The sequence below is a fragment of the Gymnoscopelus braueri genome (assembly GCF_963280865.1).
Source record: "Gymnoscopelus braueri genome assembly, chromosome: 5".
NCBI lineage: Eukaryota > Metazoa > Chordata > Actinopteri > Myctophiformes > Myctophidae > Gymnoscopelus > Gymnoscopelus braueri.
Window position 1 is genome coordinate 8174213 of NC_137606.1, and position 26389 is coordinate 8200601.

A 26389-nucleotide genomic window follows, 5' to 3' on the forward strand; every position below is an offset into this window, starting at 1 on the left:
TGATAGGCAGGCCAGTCCTGGTTGTGATGATGCTGTATCTACATTATTGGGCTTGCTGGGTTCTGCTGCTAAGGTCTATACAATGAATGTATCATTCTTCTACACAAACACCTGAATTGTGATGTTTGTTGACGATATTTCAATGCTCTGTCAGCTACATTTAACAGGTTTTTTTTATTGTTTGTTTTTTATGTATACAACAAATGATGGACAGGGATGACGCGTAGATATATTATATGACCTCATAGAGGAACACACAAGTTGGTTTTCGCTTTTTGGTTCGTTTTAATTTCAGCACTGGGAACAGACTCGAGTTGAACAATGACAGCATTTCAGGCTATGGTCAAACAAACGGGTCACATCTAGTTAACTGAACTGTTCCTCTTAGCATTGTGCTAAGAACAGGTTTACGGTCTGATGCCAAGAGCTCTGTCTAGACGGCCTCTTCTTTACATCCACTTTTTGCAGTTTCTATGTGTGAGAAGTTTCAGTAGCCGGCAAACAAGAACTAGCATTTCAGTTGTTTGGATGGTGGATAGACAGTAAATAATAGCCTCTTGTTTGGGGGGCTTTTTGGGGTCAATTGAACCACGCCACACCAGTGGCCCTTCTCCGTACTCATCTGTAATTATCCTATATATACATAAACAATATTATACGGAAAACATGCATAGTAGTTTCTTGTACTTAAGTATCTATACAATATACGGAATGGACAGACAAACTTAGTTACAGTAGCAACTCAGCAGATTTATAATGGTTAATAGCAAATCTTTCAATGTACTCTATAATGGTTTTGTGTTACAGTACTACTATCGGCTTAGATTAAAAAAACTAACGTGCATCATTATTTTTTGTATATTGATATCCAGTACCAATTTTTCTGTGCCTGTGATTGTTCCTTTGACAAAAATGGGGCGTTGCAGTTGCTTTTTTTCTTTCTTTTTATTTGTTTTACTTTCTGGAAAGGAACGGTATTTATGTAATTGAAAAATGTAATTGTATTAATGTGGTTGTGAACTTCTTGAAGTCAGCCATTTTTTTTGTTTTTGTTTCCTGATTGTTGTAGTGAATGTTTTTTTGTTTTGTTTTTTGTTTTCCTTTGTACATTTTTAACAGGGACTTTTAGACTGCTTACTTGATGTGGTATAAATTGAGTCTGGTTTGTGGAGACTGACCAGGAAATATGTGATCCCACCAAAATGTTGTTTTAATTTTGGATGCTCTCATGTCTCCCTGACCACCTCTCTCCTCCGAAGCTTTGGTTGTACTTATCATGTACTGTTTTTTGTAGAAAGTGATAATGATAATGATGATCACAAGAACATTTAATTTATTTATTACGTTTTACCAACCTTGACTTTTACAAGTCAAGGTTTCGGGAGAAGTTGGATGAGTACTTAACATATATTTTTATTTTCTAACTTCTTGTGTATAGAACTCTATATCAGCCTAAGATGGGATGTGGTGTCACACAGGCAGGGGATGAGGTGACGGGATGATGATGATGGATGATATGAAACGGGCTGTTTTTTCTTATGCCTTGAATAAACCTTTGTCTTATCAACTTCCTCCTGCTCTTCATAATAACAGTACTCATGATCGTGATGGTCGTATTTTTCTCCTGTTTATCAGTGTTTTCTCGATACACACATCAGATAAATGAAGGACACCACAAACAGTAACGAAAAACAAAACAAACCGCAAACTGCTTAAGGTTGAATGTATAATTAGGAAACAAAGTTGTACATAGATGTAAAAAGAAAAGTTTCTAATCATGTTTATTTTCTATGCACTTTTTTTATTTAAGTGATAGTTTCAATAATAAACATGTCTCCTTTACTCTTTACTCTGACTCGTGTGGTCTCTTTGTTGAATTCACTTTTACCTTTATTATTATGGAGAGTGTCAAAGTTTTAGAGGGTACAAAATATAGCCTACATTACATCACAGATGGTAACAAGGGCCTTGTCCAAAGGCTTTGAAATACATTATTTACTCTATTAAGACCATCAATTAAGTCAAATGACTTAAGCTAAAAGAAAAATAATGTAAGTGTTTTGGCATTATGGCACTATTGTTATCAGTTATCAGTTATTGCTTAAGTCCACGGGCTCCCTGGGGTGGGCATGTGTAACAAGCTTGTAAATTAACTGTGTTCTTGACCTTGTATTTGTTGTTGGAATGGGCAGCATCTATAGCCTACTATAGCAGTGCATTCTCTTTTAGTAGACTAGAGGTGTTCATGTTGCTCGCTCTCTCTCTCTCTCTCTCTCTCTCTCTCTCTCTCTCTCTCTCTCTCTCTCTCTCTCTCTCTCTCTCTCTCTCTCTCTCTCTCTCTCTCTCTCTCTCTCTCTCTCTCTCTCTCTCTCTCTCTCTCTCTCTCTCTGCAATGCAACTCAGTGCAATTCAGCAAGGCTTTATTGTTATTATGGGAAACAGTGGCAAAGGAAGTGTGAAATAAAAACAAATAGTAATATATATATGTGCACAAATGAAAATATTTTCTTTTGCTGTTATGTAAAATGAGGAATAAAGGAAGGAATAAACAAATGCTGTAGTATAGATACTGTAGATACTGTAGATGTGTTAACAACAAAATAATAACAATAATATCCTTACAATAATTCAAATCTCTGTCACCAAAACCTGTGTGTCACCAAAACCCCTGTGCTGCCCGTTCTCCTCAGTGGCTGGAGCAATTGATCTGAATTTGCACACGGACATTGACCATTAACATATGCACCAAACAGCGACGACCGTTTTTCACTTTCCCAAAATGTAAGCTGTTTATTAGTGTTTTTGTGTAAAAGAATTAACCCTAGTCACCATGCTTACAGGTCACACTACGTATAGCGTAACACGGACACACCACTGGATGTCACGGAGTAAACAAGCTAATGACCAGTAATTCTATAGAGCTATGTGACACAAACCCATAACCCCTGTCTCATCAAAGTCTCAACGACATGCAGTCACTTTACTCAAAAAATAATAAAAAATAATAAATAATAAATGAAAATAATATAATACAGGTAAAAAAAACACTTCAGCAGACAAAAGAAAGTAGGCAATAGTACAGATAAAAGCGCTAGAGCAGCAGTAGGAAATGTGCAGAATATGGGGGATTTAGTATCTGGATTATGTGCAGTAAAATATACACATAATAAGATACATAGATACACAATCACAGGGCCCTTCTTAGCGCAGATGCTGATTGGCTCTTCCACTTTTTGGTTTCTGCAAAACGCCCACCCAGTGCTTGGGGTCAGACCGGTCTAGAAGACACATGATAATGTGAATTCACACAGAGACAGGAGGGTGCTGCCGACAAAAGGGTGCTGGTGCATTCGTCCGACCGCACCTCCTTCTTCAGGGCTCATTTGGGGTGCTTGTAATATGTGGGAACTATTTCTGTCTCTGTCTTGCTACAGTTGGAAGGTAGTTAGAAAGTACTCTCTCTCTCTCTCTCTCTCTCTCTCTCTCTCTCTCTCTCTCTCTCTCTCTCTCTCTCTCTCTCTCTCTCTCTCTCTCTCTCTCTCTCTTTTTCTCTCTCTCTTGGCTCTTTCGTCACTAACACTTTGTAGTATTTCCATGTGTATTATGTTCCCTGGTCTACTTCTCTTAGTTCTATGCTCCTGTCTGCCCCAGCTGTATCTTCTGGTTTGTGATCACCCCTCCTCGTGTATATCAGTCTTGTTCCCCGGTCAGTAGTCCTTGTTGGACCATTGCTGCTGAGGTGAAGTCGGCTTAAGGTCCGGGCCGCTGTTACCAATAGCAGAATACCAAACCACTAGCGTAAAGGGGAACACCCCCTTGGCCGGGGGAGATATTAGGCAGAGGCTCTCTGAGCCACTCTGCTACAGACCCTCCATGGTTGGTTGATGAATCGGGTTAAGAGCCGTCAGGCCTAATCTATACTCGGCGAAAAGACCTCAGTTAGCTTGAAAATTACTTATTGTCAGTGATCAACATAATACAAACTAAACTTAAAGACCCCACAAAAGACACCCAGCCAAAGTAGCATAATTAAAAACAAAATTGTGTTAAGTAAAAAATGGTTACAAAAGTCATGAAAGATAAGCTGTAGTTTTTCTGCTAATGACTGTGGGGGGTGTCCACTGAAATAATTATCTGATGACATCACTGAAACTTACCCGAGCGTGTCCTCAGGTGAGGTGTTTATCCCCACCCAGAAAAACTGCTCTCAGCAGGAAATACCCAAAACAGGGCATGTCTTGTCTATGCATTCTCATTATAGTCTAGTAACACTCATCTTTTCAACAAAAAAGTTAAAGACACTACAGTAGCTGACCACAACAAAAAAGTATTAATGTGGTGCAGGTTGGTGATGTTGAAACCAACGGGGTTGTTCAAACGGTGTACATGTTCTTGGTGGTGGAGCCATTCTTGCAGGCGGTGTCGCCATGTGACTGGTAGCTGAGCAAGGCTTTGCCAGAGAGGCTCAGACGCTCTTTATAATGTTGCCCTATCGCCATGATGGCTTCCCTGTTTTGGCAGTCGCTGGTCCAGATGGCGATTTTATCGCCTTTGTGTCGAACGTTGATCACAGCTCCGCACACGTCGTAGCTCGCCTCGTCAAACGACTCTCCGACCAAACACAGCAGCGTCTCCATCCAGTAGCGGTCGAGGTCGTTTATTCTCTGCTGTTTGCCGAGGGTCATCAGCCATCGACCTCCCAGCTTGTTCCCGGGGTCCTCCCACATGGGTTTGATTCCGTCCTTAAATAAGCAATAGTCGCAGCCAAAGCCCAGTTTGCTGGGGCTCTGAATGTGGTTGTATAATGCCCAGAAGTCTTCCACTGTGTCAAACGTGGAGATGAGACGCAAGTTATCTTCCCAGCTTTTAGCCTTGTCATTTTTGAAGTACCACAGGGCCCATCTGTTTTGCAAAGGGTGTTTGACATGCTTGGAACCTGCAACCACAGGGGCCGCCACCACACAGGTGTCCGTTTGGGGTTCTTCAATGTCGGCTGCTTTCGGCTCCAATGTCGCCATCTTGACAGCCAGAAAGTCTCTGTGATCTAACTGACCTCGGTAATTGGAAGGAAGCCGTCTCTCAGTGTCAGTGAATTGTAGGATTGCAAGACGGTACCTTTAGCTGCAGTTACCTCACGTGCTACTACGTGTGTCTGGGGACGGGAGTCGACGCCACGTGCATATCATCTGGGAATCTCTGACATCATCGATATGACATCATTAAATCCAAATATGGAGCACATGACTCCATATCTGGGAAAGACTGATAAGTGAATGGGTGGAAGGTCGTCAACGGTGGATCTGACATTATACCACAAAAAAATATTTGTTGATTGTCTTCCTTGGCCTACTGGCAGTGTGAACAGGATTCTGATTGGTGTTGTGGTTTGCGAGGTTAGCCATGCACACACAGACAGACAGACAATAAAACATCTTATTCATCATGATTTTGGGGGAATTTTAAGCCTTTATATGATAGAGACTGTTGATCCCAACCGATGTGCCCATATATGGGAATTTGTGAAGATGAAATCTCTGCGTGCGTGCGTGTGGGTATCTCGAGAACCGTCTGACCGATTGACTTCAAACCAACTCAGCATGCATATTGCAGAAGCCCCCGACGGAGTGGAGTGCCTGCCTGGTGTGAAGTCAGTCGGATAGGCGGTTGTCCAGGACTGCTGATCCGATCGATATTCCCATAAATGGGCATATTGATATCCCTGATGTCATCAATATGACATAGTACTGACGTCATGGTGGTGGGTACCGCACTGGGTACTCTGACAAAAGCAACAGTGCTGATAGCTACTACTGAAACAGTGCTGATAGCTACTACTGAAACTAATAAAAGAGAGAAAAAAGTTACCACATTTGTAGCTTCCTATGCAAAAATAATTTGTAAGGACATAATAGAGAACTAAAACCAGCGTTTCCGCAAAACATAGCTGAATTCCTCAGCGTTATTGGGGTTAGAAATGTTTGACGTACAGTTTTAAGACAGGACTATAAACTTTGTCGCATAGTATCCAAGAGGATATTTCCGTTATAAAATAATAATAATAATAATAAAGATAATAATAATTGTTATTATTATTATTATTATTATTATTATTGTCTCCGCCGGAGGTGGAGAGTATGTTTTCGCTTCGTCCCGCCGTGTGTTCACCTCCCTCCTAGCCAAGCTAACATTGGTCAAGCTCCACGTGACACGTGTCAATATGTTGACACCAATGCCTTTGATTGGCTAGAGGGACGCATGACGAAATAAAATCCTATAAATAGGTGTGTCACTTCAAAAAGCCATTTATGTTTTTTGAAGTGAGGTAAGACAGGATTAATCAGTCTTGATTGGAACAGTACCTTCAAGTACAAATCACCCGTCCGTGCGTGTGTGTGTCCCTCTGAGAACACCTAACATTGGTCAAGCAAAGGCGCAGAAGGCCAAAGCTAAGAAAGCATACTCATCTACAACAGTAACACAGAAGAGGACTATAGAGTTGAATTGATCCCACAACAAGGCCGAAGTCTTAATACTGTAACAATTGGCCACCTTGATCAAATACATTATGTAGCACTAGAGAAAACTGACATAGATCAAACACACCAATCAACTGCTGAAACTGTTCAAGACAATGAAGATGAAGAAGACAGACAAGCATTTGAACAAACCAGTCAATTACGACGACTCCCATATGACACATTGCTTCAAGAAGATTTTTTTTTAGATGCAGACACTACATATTCAGTCGCCCCTGCAGAACACCAAAAACCACGCGCATTCTACCAAGACGACCCGTTCTACCAAGACGACCCGTGCTATTAAAATAGCACGGGTCTGCTGGCGGAGACTTGTGCTCCGAGGAGCACATTTTCTAGTTATTATTATTATTATTATTATTATCATTATTAGGCTATTATTATTAGGCTATTATTATTAGGCTATTTATCATTATTACTTTTAAGGTTCTTGAAAATATTCACCTATAACGACATGCCCAAAATAGGGACGTCAGGTTGAAAGTGATCAAACACGCAACAGGTGTTGGTGTTTCCTTGGCTTTCTTGAACGCACCCCAGTGACCCCACCCATATGACGACGTCACTATCACGTGCCCTCCGATGTAGGGCTAAATCTTCCGGAAGTGCATTTTGTAAACAAACATGGTTGGCTGGTGCAACCTCAATGCAACAAACCATAGATAGATACCGTATGTCTATGCAACACACCATAGATAAATGATTATAATAATACATTTATGTCTAGATGCAACAATTAACACACCAGACAACTGAAGAAGAAACGCTGCCAGAATGAAGAGAAGTTTAAGGACCATTCGTGCACTTAAGGCTTTAGGGTGAGTGATGTTTGTATTTACTGTTCTTGTATTGATTGATATTTTATATTGATGGATTGTATTTTTTGCTAAAGTTCTCCTCAGAATAGGAATCCTAGGGTTCAGGTGGTTAATGTAAAACAATTATGACCATAACTCAATGACAGTTCATTACCTACATACAGTACATGGACCATAACTCTATGACAGTTCATTACCTACATACAGTACATGGACCATAACTCTATGACAGGGGTCTTCAATGTTTTCCAGCCCAAGGACCCCTAACAGAGAGAGATGAAGCAGGGACCCCCCACAACTAGCCCTGGTTCAGAGCGTTAGTGAGTTTGAGAGAACTCACTAACGCTCTGAGTCTGAACCAGGGCCACAACATATTAACTATTGTGTTGCATATTAAACTTCTTCATAGATGTTATAGGTAGATTCTAGACTTGTTTGACAGCATTATCATCAGTGTATGTTGGATTCATGTTAATGTGTATTTTCAGACATTTAACCACTTAAAGGCAGGGTAAGTGATATTTTTTGGTTAAAAACAAAAAGTATTTTGTTAAAAGGTTAAAACACTATATTCTGATAGTAATCATTGCTATAGAGTGTTTTTTCAGTAACAGATGTCTCCCTGTCTCTCCAGCTCTTTAATAAACAGAAAATACAAATTTGTCTGCTCATTTCTTAGTGTCATCACTTCCAATTTCACTTGTTTAATCTGTATCCTGATTGAGTTCTCTGTCCTGGTTGGATAACATTGGAAATGAAACTGAAACGAAAATGCATTTTCTGTTTAGTAAAGAGGTGGAGAGACAAGGAGACTCCTAATACTGAACAAACACTCTATAGCAATGAGTACTATCAGAATATAGAGCTATTTAACAATTATTTTAACCAACGCAAATCACTTACCCTACCTTTAAACCCTCAATACTTAGTAAACTTGACCTTTCACTCTGTACTTGGTCTGCTCTTTTTCCCTCTACACCAGACCACTTTGACGAAAATAGCAGATCTACTCGAGGCGTTGTGAGCTTGTGGATCTGCTATTTTCGGCTAATGTTCCCCTCAGAATATGGATGCTAGGGTTTAAGTGATTCATGTAAAAAAAAAAAAAAAAAGTCCTATCATACAAAGATTTGTGTGACCCCCTGTAGTAACTCTGAGGACCCCCTAGGGGTCCCGGACCCCCTGTTGAAGACCCCTGCCCTATCTATCCACTCTCTGGTCATTAATTTTATGGCCGGTGTGTGTAGTTTCTAACCCTTGAAAAATTAAATGCATGCATTTCCTTTTGAGAAAATGTAGCTTGCCTGCATGTTTGAGATTTATGTTTGATGATATTACAATTTAACAATTTAATTTAACATCTATGTTAATCATTAACCCTGGTGCCCTTATTTTGGGGCACATTTTCAAAATGTTTAATTTAGCTTTTCTTTAAAAAGATCTGCGAGAATAGCAGATCTACAAGCTCGCAGTATGTCACGATGTGATGCATTGTGAGCTTGTTTATCTGTTTTTTTTTTCTGTTTGTGTTTTTTCTTTATAAATCGAACCCGTAGTTTTTTCTTGTTTATTCTTTTTTTTATTTTTTTATTCAGGTACCAGAATAGTGCTTGTGTCAGAGAATGTCAGTGTGATGAGCTGCCTTGTCCACTGCTCACCTGGTTGGTGACAGAGCTGTGGACCGCCTGTCCTGAACTACAAGGTGAGACAAGTGATGTTTATGTTTATGTTTGTTGACATTTCATTCACAGGACCTGCGGTCCACAGACTTGGATCTCCTCTCTATCCCCCAAACTAGCAAGCGAACCTTTGGTGACAATCCGGTGTGGAAGCCCCCACCCTGTGGAACTCTCTCCCAATGGAGATTCGCCTCCATGCTCCAACTCTGGACTCTTTTAAGGCTGCTTTGAAAACACACCTATTCTCTCAGGCTCATGGCAAATCGTTGTCTGTTGTTTTGTTTTTGGTTGTTTATTTGTTGGTTGTTAATTGTTTTTTATGTAAAGCGTCGGTGGGTTCATAAAAGGCACTATATAAATTCAAGCTATTATTATTATTTATTATTAGTTAATACAAAATACATGAATCTAAAAAGAGAAAGACGCTTTGTGCCAGATGTAGCTACTAGATCATTTCCATCTGTGGTCCCTGAACAGGTGAACAGAAACCATAAATAAAAAAACCTTTAATCTCCACTACAATGCCAACAACCTATTCACACACACACACACACACACACACACACACACACACACACACACACACACACACACACACACACACACACACACACACACACACACACACACACACACACACACACACACACACACACATTATTAATGGGTGTCAAAGTGAACACAAGGTATTTGCATTTGCTGATCATTTAGAGAGAATAAGCGGGATGAGCGAATGAAGAGAAGTGAATGTAACATTTTATAATTGTGTTATTGATGTATCGTAATCCCGTGAATACAAGTATCAAAATATTACATAGACTACATACTATATAAAGTTATAATGGGTCATCAGCTGTCAGTCAGTGTCAAATGTATCAGTTTTTCACCTTGGGTTAATGTTAACGTTAAATTGTACATTTACTGTGATTCTTCTGGCCTGTTGTCTTTAGGCAGGAGAGGTGACGTTGTGCTGATGGGAGAGCTGAGGGATTCGTTAGAGAAGCTGTTCTGTCCCGTCACTCTGCTGAGCGCAGACGTCCCGGGCCCTGTCCTTTTCAACCAAGTCTCTGGTGAGATATAATGCCACAGGCACGTGTCAGTGGAGTCACGTTTAAACAGAATCATTGATATGCTTTCTCATACATAATCTCATTTATATCGTTGCTGTTGGGCAGAAACCATATTTTAACTTTTGGTGTTTTTTCCCCCGTAAATTAACGCCCTACTTGATCATACTACAGCGTCACACAAAAGTAACAACATTAGCAGATCCACAAGCTCAAAAAGCTTGAGCTTGTAGATCTGCTAATTTTGCTATTAGAATTTGAATCCTGAAAAGTAACAGTTTTGGACATATGAGGTTTCCACCTGACAGAGAACATATTCTCTTGGCAAGACAACGGTGAAGTTACATTCTTAATGGTTGGCCTCTCTGTCATTCAGAAACCTTTTGTTTGTCCATTCAAAGCTGTTATCAGGAAATGGAAAACATAACCTGTGTTCCAATGGATCCAATTAGGCTATTTAGTCACAAGCTCTTGTCAATACGTTTCATTGGTTCCATATTTATAAAACCCACACATACTGCACACTTGACCACTTTCACTTTCAACATTTCAAAAGTAGAGAAAATAGCAGATCTACAAGCTCACAGCACGTGGCATGGTGACACATTGTCATCATCATCATCATCATCATCATTTATCTAACTCACAACTATGTTCACATGGTATGGAGCACAGATATCATAAATCATACAATACATAACAATTTTCATACAGACGTAAAGTCATGGCAAGCATTATTTGAACAAAGGAAGAAGGTTTTTCAGAAAAGCACCCAATTTATGAATAACCTTTGGCTTATCAGATTGCAGTAATGAAATTAATTTCAGCATATCTGGGTTATATAGTTATATAATACTTTGGCAGGTATTTTTGTCTAAAATTCATAATGTTAGTATTTTTGCACTCAAACATAACGTGAAACTCATCTCCAACTCGATAGTCATTACATAAATTGCATAACCTCTGGCTTCTTTCCAGCCCTTTATATCTGCTAGTAACCTTTGGTATTCTTGTGTTGTTCACAAATGGCCTGTCTGTTCTTCTGGTTTTCCCAACTTAAACTCTTGTTTGTACTCAACATAAATGTCACATGATGTCATATTATTAAGTTCACTTTGCCACTTTTGCACAAACTGATCTTTCAACCTTTGTTCGACAGTTTGTTTCAACCAGTCAATGTTATTACATTTCTGAGTCAGCCAAATGTAAGACATACCAGTCGTCCAGTATATGCTTCACTTGTGATGATTGTGAGCTTGTAGGTGTGCTATTTTTGCTACTTTTGGAAGACACTCTTGTATGACGAAGTAGGGCATTCATTTACCAGAAAACATACAAATATTTCTGCCCGACAGCAACGATATATTAAAACTAGAAAATGTGCTCCTCGGAGCACAAGTCTCCGCCAGCAGAACCACCACGGCCATAAGGGTACTTTGATGGGTTTGCCAATTCTTCAAACTTGTCGTCTAGATAGAATGCGCGTGGTTTTTGGTGTTCTGCAGGGGCGACTGAATATGTAGTGTCTGCATCTAAAAAATGTTCTTCTTGAAGCAATGTGTCATATGGGAGTCCTCGTAATTGACTGGTTTGTTCAAATGCTTGTCTGTCTTCTTCATCTTCATTGTCTTGAACAGTTTCAGCAGTTGATTGGTGTGTTTGATCTATGTCAATTTTCTCTAGTGCTACATAATGTATTTGATCAAGGTGGCCAATTGTTACAGTATTAGGACTTCGGCCTTGTTTTGGGGTCAATTCAACTCTATAGTCCTTTTCTGTGTTACTATTGTAGATGAGTATGTTGTTATTCAGCATGTTTACCACAGCATTTATTGCAATGTTGTCGGCCCAATCGTTTTTGCGTATCTTTTCAATGATCAATTTCATTTCTTGCTGCTGTTGGAATATGAACTCAGGTGAATCAATTGGATGTTCTTCAGCATTGGGCAATGCGAGAAATTGCATATAGTCTTTCTGGATCACTGGGTTTTCTAGAAAGGTAACCAATTGTGTGCGCATGTCAGCACCTGTGATAGTTTGTATACCTGCTATCTCAAGGGTGGTTGCTACAGCATGATAAAAACAGTTCCCATCTTTAGGTACATCAAAGATGGTCAGTTCACTGCACTTAACATAATCTTTTAATTTCTTGTATAAATGTTCTATATTGGTTATAGATGAAGTTGCAGAGGTGGTTTCATTCTTGTTTGGGTAAGGTTGTTGTGGTATGGTCGTCATGGCTTCCCACAATTCACTGTTTTCTTGGATCCAGCGGTCCTCCCAGTCATTGCAGATGTCAATGTCGTTGTATATAGAGGATTGTTTTGCTTTAGCCAGTGTAGGGCGTCAAGAACCTTTTTTGGCCGCACATATTCATGTATATACAGGGTCCCCACGGTCATGAAATTCCTGGAAATATTTTGAAATAAAAATAAAAAAAATCCAGTACTGGAAAAGTTTTGGAATTGATCAAAGGTCCTGGAATTTATCAAGGGTCCTGGAAAAATATTTGGCTATGCATTGTTTTTGGCTATTGATTTTTTTTAATACAAAACATTTTCATAAGCATGTATAACATTAACGAAATATGTAACATAAGTAGTTTTTCGCCGAACGGGCTGTGTAACACCCATCCGCACTGCCAGCGATGCGACGCGAGTGGGCAATGAAATCTCATTAAAATACATGTTTTTGAATGAGAGCGTCCTGACCTACGGGAGCGACAACGAACCGTGCAACGACGTCGTCCACCCCTCCTATTTTCGTTCGCAGGGTCTCTATTTGAGCGAGGTTTCGCGGCTGTGTCCCGCCCCCGTTTTATTTATTGATTAAATACTTTATTAACAGATTTGTAAACGGTACAGAGGTAGGATTTGACAATGGTTGTTAAAAGGATAACACAAAAAACCCTAAAGGAACGTGTTTCCATTGTGGACCTGGTTGAGATCTGCACACTGCTTTGCCATAGAGTGAATTTTTTTTTTTGCTTTGTGCCTGTTCGATATACATCTATAGTATAGGCTATTATTTTTTATCGTCAGACGTTTTATAAAGAGTGGAGGAACTTGGATTTTCAAATACCTATGGTGGACGGACAACACATCATCTATACTGCACATCACTTTGTTCTTCATATTTGAGGATTGTTCTAAACACAGTAGGCTAGGCCTATAGTGAGACCCTCATTACTTCATATTTTATTTATAGCCTATAAAGTTCAAACGACCACCATCAAACAGTAGGCTACAGTGAGTGAAAAAAGCTCCGCTATTCAGTGGTGGAAGAAGTTGGCAGATATCATATTTTACTTAAGTAAAAGTAGCAAACATGGGAAGAAATAGGCTACTCTGTTACAACAAGTAAAAGGCCAATGTTCAGTAAAAGTACAAAAGTATTGGCATCAAAATATACTTAAAGTACCTAAAGTAAAAGTAGGCTACTAAAATGTTTGAAAATAGGTAGCAGATCTACAAGCTCACAACACATGGTGATGCATTGTGAGCTTGTAGATCGGCTATTTTCAAATGTATAAAATTGGGCTAAAGTGGTTTATGTATGTTTTATAATTTAATATTGTAAATCTGCAAAGTAACTAACTAAAATTTTCAAATAATTGTGTAGTGGAGTAAAAGTAGGAATATTTGCCTCTGAGATGTAGTGGAGAAGTAAAAGTATTGAAATGTGGAAATACTAAAGTAAAAATAACTCAAAATTGTATTTAAGTAGGCCTACAGTACTTGAGTACATGTACTAGTTACTTTCCACTTCCACCACAGCCGCTATTACGGATGCCATAATGAGTCTTCCAGTGAGCTATGCCCTAATTTTGCACGAAATGTTGAAGGAAATTGTACTATTCTATGCTTTATTTTTGCTACACTGCCTATCTTGGGGCATTGTACATAGGAGTAAAAGACACATTATTGCGCTGAACGATTGTTATATAGGCCTGGAAATTGGGCTAAATATTCTGGAAAAGTTTTGGAAAAGTTTTGGAAATTCATTGCTAAAAATGTGTGGGGACCCTGTATATAGTGTCCCTTGTAGGCAAGTTTTCTGCGCCTTCTGCGCCTTTGCTTGACCAATGTTAGGTGTTCTCAGAGGGACACACACACGCACGGACGGGGGATTTGGACTGGAAGGTACTGTTCCAATCAAGACTGATTGATCCTGTCTTACCTCACTTCAAAAACGGCTTTTTGAAGTGACACACCTATTTATAGGATTTTATTTCGTCATGCGTCCCTCTAGCCAATCAAAGGCATTGGTGTCAACATATTGACACGTGTCACGTGGAGCTTGACCAGTGTTAGCTTGGCTAGGGGCCATGCTCACACACGGCGGGACGAAGCGAAAACATACTCTCCACCTACGGCGGAGACAAAAATAGATCTACAGGATCACAATGTAAATCGGCTATTTGATGATGAAGTATAAAATAAAATACACAAAAAGATGAACTCTGAAGATGCAAGGCGTCTGCCTGCTTTTCACTGAAATACAATATAACTGAAATATAGCATAGTTTCCTGAAATAATTGGATTATTACATTATTTCTTTTAGAGTTCCTTGTATCTGAGTTGCAAGCAGCACACTTACTCGGATATAAGGCGTTGCACCCTGAGGATCAGACCGTTAAAGAAGAAGAGGCTCAGAAAGATCAGAGGGTGGATGATCCCCGTGACGACAGCACTGAGGATGAGGACGGTGATGATGAAGACGCATCTTCTACGAGGAAGGAGCAGACTCGGGCAGAAGTAACACTGTTGATTCAAGACCTCCACCTGGACGCTGCTTCTCAGTTCACGCATATCATCCATGAGGTGAGATTTAGTTTAAACCATTCAATCCGGTAACGCATCTCTTGTCATTTTAGATTTCTTTGGCTATTCAAAAATAGCATATACAAGCTCATGTAGAGTGCGTCTATGAGCTTGTAGATCTGCTATTTTTGAAAAATCATGAAGATTTGTGCAAATCTTTACAAATGTCTTATAAATCCGAACATTTTTTTTTGAAAAAACTCATGTTGTTATATCAGTGGTTCTCAAACTTTTTCGCGCGAAGGACCCCCAAAATTATATGTTTTTGGCCGCCGATCCCTATCAAAATATGTTGTTTAAAAAGAGTTGAAAATGTCGTTTAAAAATATATATGTATTCAAAGATTTGCACAACTGTTCAAGATTTTTCAAAATTAGCAGATCTACAAGCTCCTAGCGTGGCACTTAGTGCGCTATGAGCTTGTAGATCTGCTATTTTTGAGTAGCCAAAGTCTAAAATAATGGTTATAGCTCAAATCTAAAATGACACAGTGTCCCCGGATTGAATGGGTTAATTTACTTTTAGTTCAGTGGTTCTCAATCTTTTTCATGTCAAGGACCCCCCCAAAAAAGTTAAATGCCCCCCCCCTGCATAATATAAAGCACTGTACCTAATACATTTCTAATTCATGTAAATAATACATTTACGTAATATAAAGTGGCAAAATTAAAGCATGAAATTGAGAAACTAATGAAGCCACATTTGAAAACAGGTGGAGTCCAAGCTGAGCCTCTTACCATGTGGGGAGGTGGCAGAGCCTCTTCTGCACAGCAGTCTCAGCTCAACGCAGTGGGTATGTTATGTACTGTATGTTGTGGTCAGGACACATGTGGTTTGGTTTGTTGCAGTGTTGATTCAAATCAAATTTTGATCTAGTTTTAGTCACAGTCTTTTAAATAAAATGCTGTATTGTTTTAGTCCTATTTTAGTCAATCTGAAATGTTTTACTTTTAGTCTAGTTTTAGTCGACTAAATCTACAATTGATTTAGTCAACAAAAATGTTTTTTTTTTGGCGGGCCGTGATGGCGTCGAAATGATTGTCACAGCTGCATGCCGAAAATAGCCTATCTACAAGCTCACAGCTTGTAGATCAACTATTTTCGGTCTGTGACACCCGCGCACACCCATGATGACTTGTCTTAGTTCTACTGGATCTCTTCTCCACTAGTCCCTCCCTAACATATTAGTCTAGTTTTTATCTGTTGACGAAATTGTCAGTATATTTAGATAGTCATACTGTAGCTTTAGTCATCATAGTTTTTTATTTAGTTTTCGTCATAGTTTTAGTCGACGAAATCAACACTGGTTTGTCGTGCACATTGCTAAATCTGTTTCTTATCCATCTCTTTAGAGGCAGATTGAGAAGTTAAACCACGCTCTGTTAGAGGATTATCAGTGTCGGCGGCAGATGATGATCAAACGTTTTGAAGTTACACTGCAGTCCTTTGCATGGGGAGACAAACAGAAGGTAGGCCTCTCACTGTGCTTAGAGTAACACAATGGCCTTTTATGAAGCGTTCCAACCACAGTGGGTACATTCATAAAGAGATGATTTTGTTTCAGGCGCTCTGGTGGCGCAGTGGGTAAAGTGCCTGCCCACCACCACGGAGGTTGTGGGTTCAAATCCACATGGTGCATCCGGCTTTGCCGAGTGTCTACACGAACACAATTGGCCCGTGTTCTGGGGAGGGAAGCCGGGCGGGGAGGAGGGTGATAATTGTTACTGCATGTATTCCTACGGGCTGGGGCGGCACCTGTCAGCAGGGAGTGTTGGTCAAGAGGTCGAGTAGGACGAAGTTTCTACGTCCTCGCGGTGGGGGCTCCTCACCGGCAGGTGAGTCAGTAGGATACAACTGCAGTGACGACACAGAAATGCGTGTGGGCACTGGGGAGGAATCAATTGGCATAACGATTAAATTGGGGAGAAAAAGGGGTAAAAAAAACTAGAAAGATGATTTGTTTCTGGAAAGAGGTGTGTGTGTGTGTGTGTGTGTGTGTGTGTGTGTGTGTGTGTGTGTGTGTGTGTGTGTGTGTGTGTGTGTGTGTGTGTGTGTGTGTGTGTGTGTGTGTGTGTGTGTGTGTGTGTGTGTGTGTGTGTGTGTGTGTGTGTGTGTGTGTGTGTGTGTGTGTGTGTGTGTGTGTGTGGATACATGGAAGCTGCTGTTGGTATACATGGAATCTTCAAAAAGTACACAAGTTTTAAATAGCATATTTGGTGGTCTGTTTAGCAACACATTGTCATGTATCCATAGGAACGCAGTGAAGCGCTTGCATCAGTGCCTCCCATCGCATCCCTGTCTCTCTCCTCCAAAGTCTCCCTGCCTCGCCTCCTGGCAGCCAGAGAGGACCAGTCTTATATTCTGCCAGTTAAGGCTGGACCAAGCACTGCAGTCCACAAGGTATAGTACACACACACACACACACACACACACACACACACACACACACACACACACACACACACACACACACACACACACACACACACACACATTTCGTCGACTAAAACTATGACGAAAAATGTTCGTCGACTACCCCTTTTTCACTGACGAAAAATAAATAAAAACTAAGCTATGATGACTAAAACTATGACTAAATATACTGACAATTTCGTCAACAAATAAAAACTAGACTAAAATGTTATGGAGGGACTAGTGGAGAAGAGAACTAGGACAAGTCATCATGGGTGTGGGTGGGTTTCACAGACCGAAAATAGTTGATCTACCAGAAAATCATTTCGATGCCATCACGGCCCGCCCAAAAAATTATGTTGTCGACTAAAACTAGACATTTCAGATGACTAAGATAGGACTAAAACTGAACCGATTTTATTCAAAAGACTATGACTAAAACTAAATCAAACTTTGCTATCAAAATCAACACTGACACACGCATTGTGAGCTTGTAGATTGGCTATTTTTGCCATTTGTTGTATGAATTTTGTTAACAAATGTAACCCTGTGTGCAGGTGTTGATGGGCAGTGTACCGGACAGAGGAGGACGTCCGGGGGAAATCGAGCCACCCATGATGCCAGTCTGGGGAGGTCGCAATAAAGGAACCCGATCAGCACGAGGAGGCGGACGGAATCAGCAACAACAACGAAAGAAAGAAAGGACGAGGAATGGGAAAAGAGAGTCTAAATCTCCAGAGTAATTTGTTCATGACTTTGATTTCATTTTGCACTTATTCATTTAGATTACTGTTTGAAAACCAAATGGGAAATAAAGCGTACAGGTTATTTCAAATGTAGAATTCTAATTGGGGTGTATAATCTTTAGTTTATAAGCAAATGTACACACTTAAAGATGTGTAATCATTTATAATATACAATATTTTGCTATACATGCCATTTTTTTTATTTTATTGAATGAAATGAACAGTGAGCATTTGAAAATAAAGAATATATAAAAATAAAGAAGTTGGCTTAATACTATTATGTCTTGTATGTATGTACAGTATGTATGTATGTATGTACTGTATGTGTGTGTACATATGTATATATATACAGTATGTGTGTGTGTTTGTAAATTATTTTGGTGTGATTAATTACCCCACACCAATCGCAAGATTCGCGATGCACATACATTTGTGCTTCCCAAAGGAAGTTTTCATATGTTTAGTCCAGTAATCATTTCGGTCTCCGTCGCGGACAGAGAATGTTACCCGTGTGCAGCTCGTGGAGATATTTTACTAAACGCATGTTTTCTGTACTCCACTACAATTATTTGAAAACTTAAGTTACTAGTTACTTTGTAGATTTTGATTATTATTACAAAACATACATTAACCACTTCAGCCCTATATACATTTCGGCCATTTGAAAATAGCCGATGCCTAACAATGCTTCGCGATGCAACACAATGTGAGCTTGTAGATCTGCTATTTTCAAAAGATTTTTATACATTTGAAAACTTGTGAAATGGGACCTTCTGCACAATGAGTACTTTATACTTTTGGTACTTTAAGTACATTTTCCAATGCCAATACTTTTGTACTTAAAAAGAAATAATTGGCTACTCGAAAATTGCATTTAGAGTAGCCAATAATTTTTTAAAGCCCTTTTTGTCCCCAAATTAGTCGTTAGGCCAATTGATTCCTCCCCACACACATTTCTGATGTTGTATCCTACTAACTCACCTGCCAGTAAGGAGCCCCCACCAGGAGGACGTAAAGCCTCCGTCGTACTCCTCTCGCCCAACACTCCCTGCTGACAGGCTCCCCCTCCAGCTTGTAGGAGTATGTGCAATGACCATTATCACCCTCCCCGCCACAACCATGGGCCATTTGTGCATTCGAACCCACAACCTCCGTGGTGGTGGGTAGGGACTTGACCACTGCACCACCCTAGCGCCTACTTACGTTTGTACTTTTAATCAAGTAGCCTAGATTTTGAATTCCGGACCTATACTTGTAACAGACTATTTCTACATTGCAGTATTGACACCTTTACTTTAGTAAAAAAATGTAGTACTTTTTCCACCACTGAGCCATTCTAGGGCTACATTAATGTGGTGGAGGAACGAATCTTCTGGGTTTTTAGGACTACAACAAACACGGGGGGAGGACTACAAACCGTCGTACCGGAAGTCGTCGATGAAACAAATGACGCAACGTGCAGAAGCTTCCGGATTAACCTCGCGTCACCAGTTTCCACCTATTTCCGGATTAAGCGAAGGTCGTAATCAAACGCAGCTTGGTGTCTGAGGACAGAAGACACTTATCATTTCTGTATAACTTTGTATTAATAAACTATCTTAAAGATGCCCAGAGGAAGCAGAAGTCGCGGTTCCAGGATGCCGCCTCCGGCAGCCATGAGGTAACATTATTTACTGTCCTCTTTAATATTGTGCGGGGATAGCATTGATGCTAGCTAAGACTAGCACGTTACTTTACACAACTCAATCAAATAATGTGGTTTGCTTTTTTGGAAGTTAATTAACTATAAAATAACATGAAGGACTATAAGCTGAACTGCCTTTGGTCCTGAATGTAGTTTAATAATCATTTAAGGTTAGAGGTGTGATTAGTTACTTATCTGCTGATGTAACAACAGCTCAAGAGCTGTCATGAGTCCAAGTGAGATAAACAGAAGCTTCTGGAAGCTGTTTTGGAATCTTATTTCCCTGAATAGAAAGTAACTATAGTTATCAAAGATAGAGAACTAAACTGCCCTACAAAGTCTAACTAACTACAGTTTTATTTACTTATTTGTCTCAAGCCTCGATTTGACCTCAGCCTTCTTGATTTTGGGGAATAAACAATGACCATGAACCTAATGATAATTGATTGATTGAATACTTTATTAGTCAGAAATGTGAACAGCACGTAGTACAGTTAGACATTAAAGCTAAAAGAATAACACAAGTCCTGGGGACTTGTTTCCATTGTGGTCCTATCATGTATTCAATTCATCAACATGGCATACAAAATTAACACAATGTCCTCAACAAATACAAACACTGTACAATTAGTGCAATATCACTGACTCATATTAGTTATATACAGATAACTCAGGAGTTTAACTGATTGTTAGCCAGGGACCACCATCAGGAGGGTTGACCTGTTAGCCAGGGACCACCATCAGGAGGGTTGACCTGTTAGCCAGGGACCACCATCAGGAGGGTTGACCGGTATGAGTTGCACAATGTATTTCTATTGTTGGCTGTAGTGGTGGACAGTCAGGGACAGTCTCATAATCATGTTCTGTCTCCACTCTAGCCCTGTATTTACTCATCAGAAAATATATTATAGCTTTTATCATCCTGTATAATCCATAAACCAGTTACCCCTGCGATATCCCATTTAGCTGACCAGTTCAGATGGCACAGTGGTAGAATTCTGTACTAAGTCTAATATAACAACAATATTTTGTGTCCCTGGTACAAAATATGTTCAATTGGGGGTCAGTTGCCTAATAAGTACGAATTTGGAGGTCCTTGTCATGAAAATGTTTGAAAACCATGGACTTAGTTACAGCAGTGTGTAGTGTTGTGTAGCACATACTGTACATACTGTGGTATAGGCCTGATGAAAACTGTTCTGTTACTTGTGTTCTTCATTGTAGCCGGCCACCACCTCCACCCATGGCCAGGGCAGCACCTCCCTCTTATGCCCCTGCTCCAGCCCATGCCCCTCCGTCAGCCATGGCTGCCCCGGCTGCAGCTCCTAGAGCGCCAGGCATGTTTGCCCAGATGGCGGCTACAGCTGGTGGAGTGGCAATAGGCTCTACCGTGGGGCACGTCATCGGCCATGCATTGACAGGAGGCGGCGGAGGAGGGGGAAATTCTGAGGCTGCCAAGCCTGACGTCACCTACCAGGTAAATGAAGGCACCTTGTTTTGGAATGGCGTCGTAATCGTATACATGCAGACTCTCTCCCAATTTTCCGCAGTAATCTGAAGACTCGCCTCTTCAGACTCCACTTCAAACCGTAGTGTAGCACTTTCTCTAGCCTTATGCAAAGGTTAAAATGCAATTTAGATAGCATGTTATGTAGACAGATGCCAGGTTCATTTGTTGACCTGGCATCCTATAGTTTGTATAGTTTCAATGTACATTCTTCTATTATAATAACTATATAACTGATGATAGGTCCTTGGTTTATCTATGATCCTAGATTACTGAAGCACTACACTGTCTATCTATGCATTTGATGTAGTACCTTGTGTTTACCTCGCTTACTGTAATTCGCTCTGGATTAAGTCTGCTAAGTGATTCATAATTTTCCTGGCTGACACATAGTGAGTAGGTCATCAACGACTCATAATGATTCCTAGGCTCAGCCCTGTCTTATCTGTATAGACATCACAGAGCTGCACGATTTGTGTGAAACGATTGTTTTGCTGGTGGGCAAAACTTTGTGAACTTGATCTCTTGAGAGAGCCCAGTTATGTTATTGTCACTGTTATTTATTTATTTACTTAATTTCTCTTCAGAATTTGAGCTCTAGCTCCGCCATACTTTACCTTGAAGCTTCGTTCAAACTGTCTGTCTCCTTCGGGAATAGACTGGGACTTGTTGAATTATTTTGAAATGTTTAACACATTTTAAATATTGAACTTTGTAAAACATTTATTTAGGCTTAACCAGGTCATGTGCGCTGCAACAATGCACATGGATTAAAGTTCTCAGTCTGGATTCCAAAGAAGCCAGCATGGAAGCATGTCGTGCACCGAAAATAGCAGATCTACAAGCTCGCAGTGCTGTGAACTTGTAGATCTGCAATTTTGGTTATGAGTTATTTTAAGATTAAAGAGTATTTGAAGTGGTCAAACTAGCAATAAAATACTAGCAACATGTTTATGGAAGCATCTTTCATAAACATGAATGCTCTCATATATTTCATAAAAGCAAAGGTTAAAGCCTCAAACTGTGATTTGTTAAACTTGTTGGCTGCATGTAGAACAGCAGGAACATAATTGTATGTATTGTATATTGTACTAATAGTTTAGGAAACGGAGCGCTAGTGTGGGAGGGGGGCTCCTTTTAACAAATCACAGATTGGGACTTGGCCTAACAAAATAGTTCAGTTTTTACATTCTTTGTCAGACCTGAAGAGATCAAGCCTGCACTGTTTGTCCACAAACATTTACCACACAGCATCTGCAGCATTTACTATGTATGCACTCAGCTACAGCCACCCCAATCACAGTGTGCTCAATCATGATTCTGATAGTTGTGTAAAATATCACTCATTGAAACACATTTACATATTTATAGATTGATGTGAATTCTTCTGTCCTTTGTCTGTTAGGAGGCCCAGCCACAGTACCAGCAGCAGCCACAGTACCAGCCCCAGCCCGCGTACCAGCAGCCGCAGTCCATGTACCAGCAGGAGCCGGCCCCCCAGCAGGGGGCGTGCTCCTATGAGCTCAAGCAGTTCATTGAGTGTGCTCAGACACAAAGTGACTACAAACTGTGTGAGGGCTTCAGTGAGGTGCTCAAACAGTGCAAGTGGTCAAATGGTAAGTCAGGGTGCCCTCCGGTGGTTCACCCGAGGGCATGCAGTAAGAGTGCATAGTATACCACAGAAAATAGGGTTTTAGTCCTTCCTGTAGCTTAAACTGGTTTGAATCGGACCCGAGGTGTCATCTAGGACTGAATCTTCTGCTATCTCACGATCCGATTCTTGAGGTCATGGCTAACCTTTTTCGATTCAAAAATCGATTCTCATTTTAAAATGATTCCCAATCAGTTTTATCTATTTTAATTCACAACAGTCATATTGTTGTCATCTGGACTGTAATACTGTAAGTGTAAGCTAGTTAAAGGGTTGCTTGTTAAAATGATTGGCTTTGATGGTATCTTAGATTAGGTGTAGTTCTATTTCATGCAGAAACCCAACATGATTGCCTTGGCCCTTGATGCAAGTGCTTGATGCAAGTAGCATTAATGAGAATCAGCTGGACTATTGTTGGAAATTGTGAATCGATTCTGAATCGTTGATAATAAGAATCGCCATTTGTACATGAATCTATTTTTTACAACACCCCTAATGCCCTCTCTATCCTTTCACCGTCTATATTAAATAATGCAGAAACTGCCACGGTTCATTGCTGTGTTGAGTTATGCAGTTGTCTTTGTGATTAAATATAGTGCTATGGTATTGGATATGTGATGAACATAATATTTCCTGGGCATGCGTCATAGCACTCTGTGCTCAATCAAAGATTCGCAACCCAACCCACTTGCAATTTGCAACCACTTGCAATAGAAACCTAAAACTATGGTTTGCAACTGGACAGTCCACTCCACACCCCCCAAGGCACCGAGCTGCAACCGATTGCGTTTCCACAGTAATTAATGTGATATTGTGATAAACGGCAGACGGCCCGTCCCTATCTAGAGAGTGACAGATGGTGACGCACATCAAGGTGAGGAGCAGAGATAGTTTACCGTTTCCATAGCACGTCAACCTATTGTATATTACAAGATTGTAGGCTATAGCCTACATTTTGTATATAAATATGAAATGAATAGCTATGCTCTCTTCCTTTCTCCCATTCGCTCGCTCTATTTTTCTCTCCCTTTTGGCAGTATGTGCATGCTTAAAAAAAGACTGATGCTAGAGAGAGGGGGAGAGAGAAAGCGCATTTAATAAAAGCAGAATAGTGTGAGCAACGTGTTTGTGATAAGAAATGCGTTGCAACTTTTTTGTCTGCAAATGGACAAGTTGAATCACTTGGGACGCAATGAACCGGCATGCGCCGACCTGCAACGGGCAACGGTTTTGTTGAGTTACTTGCAAATCTTTGGTGTGGACCAATGACTGGTGATGCAACAAGTTGCAACTGCAACCACTTGCAACAGAATCCCCAAACTGCACTGAGCTGCGACGGGGAAATTCAGACCACTGCAATTTCTCTCTGCAAAGTATTGCAACAGTTTCATTGCGTCGCAAATCGTGGGTGTGGACTGTGGCTTTATTTGATGTAGTCAAGAGTTTTGCGATACCTTTGGTGGCAATGGGGTAGAGTATTTATAGTGCTGCATTACAAACTCTGACCACTACATGGCACTTTTGCAACACTAATACCTCTGAAGCTAAAGTTATTACCGTAATTAAATTAGGCAGTGTGGTATGAAGTGTAATAACATTTATTTTTAATCGTTTTCCTTCAACAGGCATGTCATGAGGCGGAGACCAAGACCTGGCCAATGCTGAACGCACACTGAATCTGCAACATAACAAACAAAGAATAATTTAATTCTAATTCTCAAAGTTAAATAAACTTGCTTTATTGGAACAGTTGATGTTATAGTGTTGATCATCAAACAACAACAGTACACACATTTCTCAGAATGCTGCAGAACCTGTAATAATAGGCTTATACATAATGTTTATATATTTTAGTTGTTTAGTTTGGAATGGCTTTGCTTCAGTGTATTTGATGAGCTTGAGTAGTTTAGCTTGATCTATATTGTAAAGTCCTAACTCTGTGTGTTCAAATGGAACCAAATTGATCCCTAAGGGTCTATTTGGTTCCATTTGTACACTCAGAGTTACAGTCCCGTTAGTCCTCAAGGACCCCAGTTTTAGAACCACTGATTTACTGTATCCCTGATAAAACATGGTTGCAAAACCACAATTCACTTGTAACAAGTATATAAGGTTCAAATAAAGCACTTGGATTGTTCAATCATACTGTGGACTTCTTTCATGTCTTTCACCGGCCACTGTCTGCTGAGGTGGAAAGTGCATTTACTTGAGTACATTTTTAAGGTACTTGAGTTTGTCAGTCTTTCAATACTTTATACCTTTCTTTAGCCACTTTTTACTCCTATTATATTTTGGCTATTCAAAAATAGATCTACAAGCTCACAATGCATCCTTACACATGGTGAGCTATTTTTTTTAAGGTTTGATAAATGTTGGTACATTTTTGGGCGGAAATGGCTTAATAGGAAATGGTGTAATAGGAGTGCTTTGGTACTATTTTCATGCCAACACTTTTGTATGCTACTTTTTCTCGAGTGAAATTTTGATTACAGGACTTAACTTGTACCACAATCACTTGTAATTACCAGAATTATTGTATTACTTAAGTACAACTTTACTACTTTTACTTAAGTAAAAATTTGGAGTGTTTCTTCCACTATGACTGGACAAAGTGGACATGATGTCCTGTCATTCCTGGAAAGATCACCCTTCGAACAACCTAAGAATCTCTATTTTTAGCCCTTTCTTTTATTAGAATATATACAGCCACGGACAGACAGTAAATAACACCTGTTCTATCGCTCTGTTAGTGCAATATGCACATTATTTAATGAAAGGTTGCATGTGAAATATGAAATGGGACAAACCATGCTAGTGGTGGTAAAGGCTGGGCTGGTAGCCGACAGGAACACGAGCTCCAGGGTGTTATTACATGATTATGAAGATCGGTGGTGGAAAGTAACTAAGTACATGTACTCAAGTACAGTAGGCTACTATCCCCCTACTGTGATGATCATTTATAGGAGCATTTCACCTATTTTCACAAATGTGAGGTACTTTTACTTAATTGGAGTATTTCCAGTTTTCAGTACTTTTACTTCTACTCAACATCTCAAACGAAAATATTGTACTTTAACTCCGCTACAATTATTTGCAAACTTTTGTTACTTTGCAGATTTTGCTTTTACAAAGCATGCATTAACCACTTTAGCCTTATATACTCTTCCACTATTTGAAAATAGCTGATCTACAAGCTCACAATGTGTCATGATGCATGCATTGTGAGCTTGTAGATCTGCTATTTTCAAAAGATTTGCATACATATTGAACTTGTGAAATGGACATAATGATACCAATACTTTTGTACTTTTACTCAAGTCAATTTTAAATACCGGACTTTAACTTGTAACAGAGTATTTCTAGATGGTGGTATTGATACTTTTACTTAAGTAAAATATATTTACACCACTGATATGTAGACATGCTGCTGGTCTGGTGTTATTTCTGGCGTCTGACATTATGCTC

The 26389-nt window shown here is 39.9% G+C and overlaps 3 protein-coding genes across 3 annotated transcripts; 2 read left to right on the forward strand and 1 right to left on the reverse strand.

The window, feature by feature from the left end:
- Positions 1-4373: 4373 nt before the first annotated feature.
- On the reverse strand, positions 4374-5018 carry LOC308085549 (eukaryotic translation initiation factor 4E-like; the record flags this gene model as incomplete). The annotated part of the gene is made up of 1 exon (XM_080428748.1): positions 4374-5018. The coding sequence occupies one exon, from the start codon at positions 5016-5018 to the stop codon at positions 4374-4376; it is 645 nt and encodes a 214-aa protein (XP_080284874.1).
- Positions 5019-7149: 2131 nt separating this feature from the next.
- Positions 7150-18331, forward strand: LOC308084924 (protein FAM98B). Its single transcript, XM_080427910.1, has 8 exons — positions 7150-7354; positions 8950-9056; positions 9984-10103; positions 14665-14924; positions 15637-15717; positions 16277-16393; positions 17178-17324; positions 17894-18331. Exons 1-8 carry the CDS (start codon positions 7311-7313, stop codon positions 18077-18079), a joined length of 1062 nt encoding a protein of 353 aa, XP_080284036.1. The 5' UTR covers positions 7150-7310; the 3' UTR covers positions 18080-18331.
- A 1234-nt stretch (positions 18332-19565) lies between these two features.
- LOC308085524 (coiled-coil-helix-coiled-coil-helix domain-containing protein 2-like) lies at positions 19566-25069 on the forward strand. Its single transcript, XM_080428716.1, has 4 exons — positions 19566-19742; positions 20991-21243; positions 22679-22889; positions 24550-25069. Exons 1-4 carry the CDS (start codon positions 19687-19689, stop codon positions 24558-24560), a joined length of 531 nt encoding a protein of 176 aa, XP_080284842.1. The 5' UTR covers positions 19566-19686; the 3' UTR covers positions 24561-25069.
- The last annotated feature ends 1320 nt before the right edge of the window (positions 25070-26389 follow it).

Bases quoted from the DNA above. Each gene is read 5' to 3' on its own strand.
- LOC308084924 (XM_080427910.1), top strand. From the start codon at position 7,311: ATGAAGAGAAGTTTAAGGACCATTCGTGCACTTAAGGCTTTAGG. The intron at 9,057-9,983 runs GTGAGACAAGTG...TGTTGTCTTTAG, and splicing joins CGCCTGTCCTGAACTACAAG to GCAGGAGAGGTGACGTTGTG. The intron at 17,325-17,893 runs GTATAGTACACA...CCCTGTGTGCAG, and splicing joins CAAGCACTGCAGTCCACAAG to GTGTTGATGGGCAGTGTACC.
- LOC308085524 (XM_080428716.1), top strand. From the start codon at position 19,687: ATGCCCAGAGGAAGCAGAAGTCGCGGTTCCAGGATGCCGCCTCCGGCA. The intron at 19,743-20,990 runs GTAACATTATTT...TCTTCATTGTAG, and splicing joins CCGCCTCCGGCAGCCATGAG to CCGGCCACCACCTCCACCCA. The intron at 21,244-22,678 runs GTAAATGAAGGC...TTTGTCTGTTAG, and splicing joins AGCCTGACGTCACCTACCAG to GAGGCCCAGCCACAGTACCA.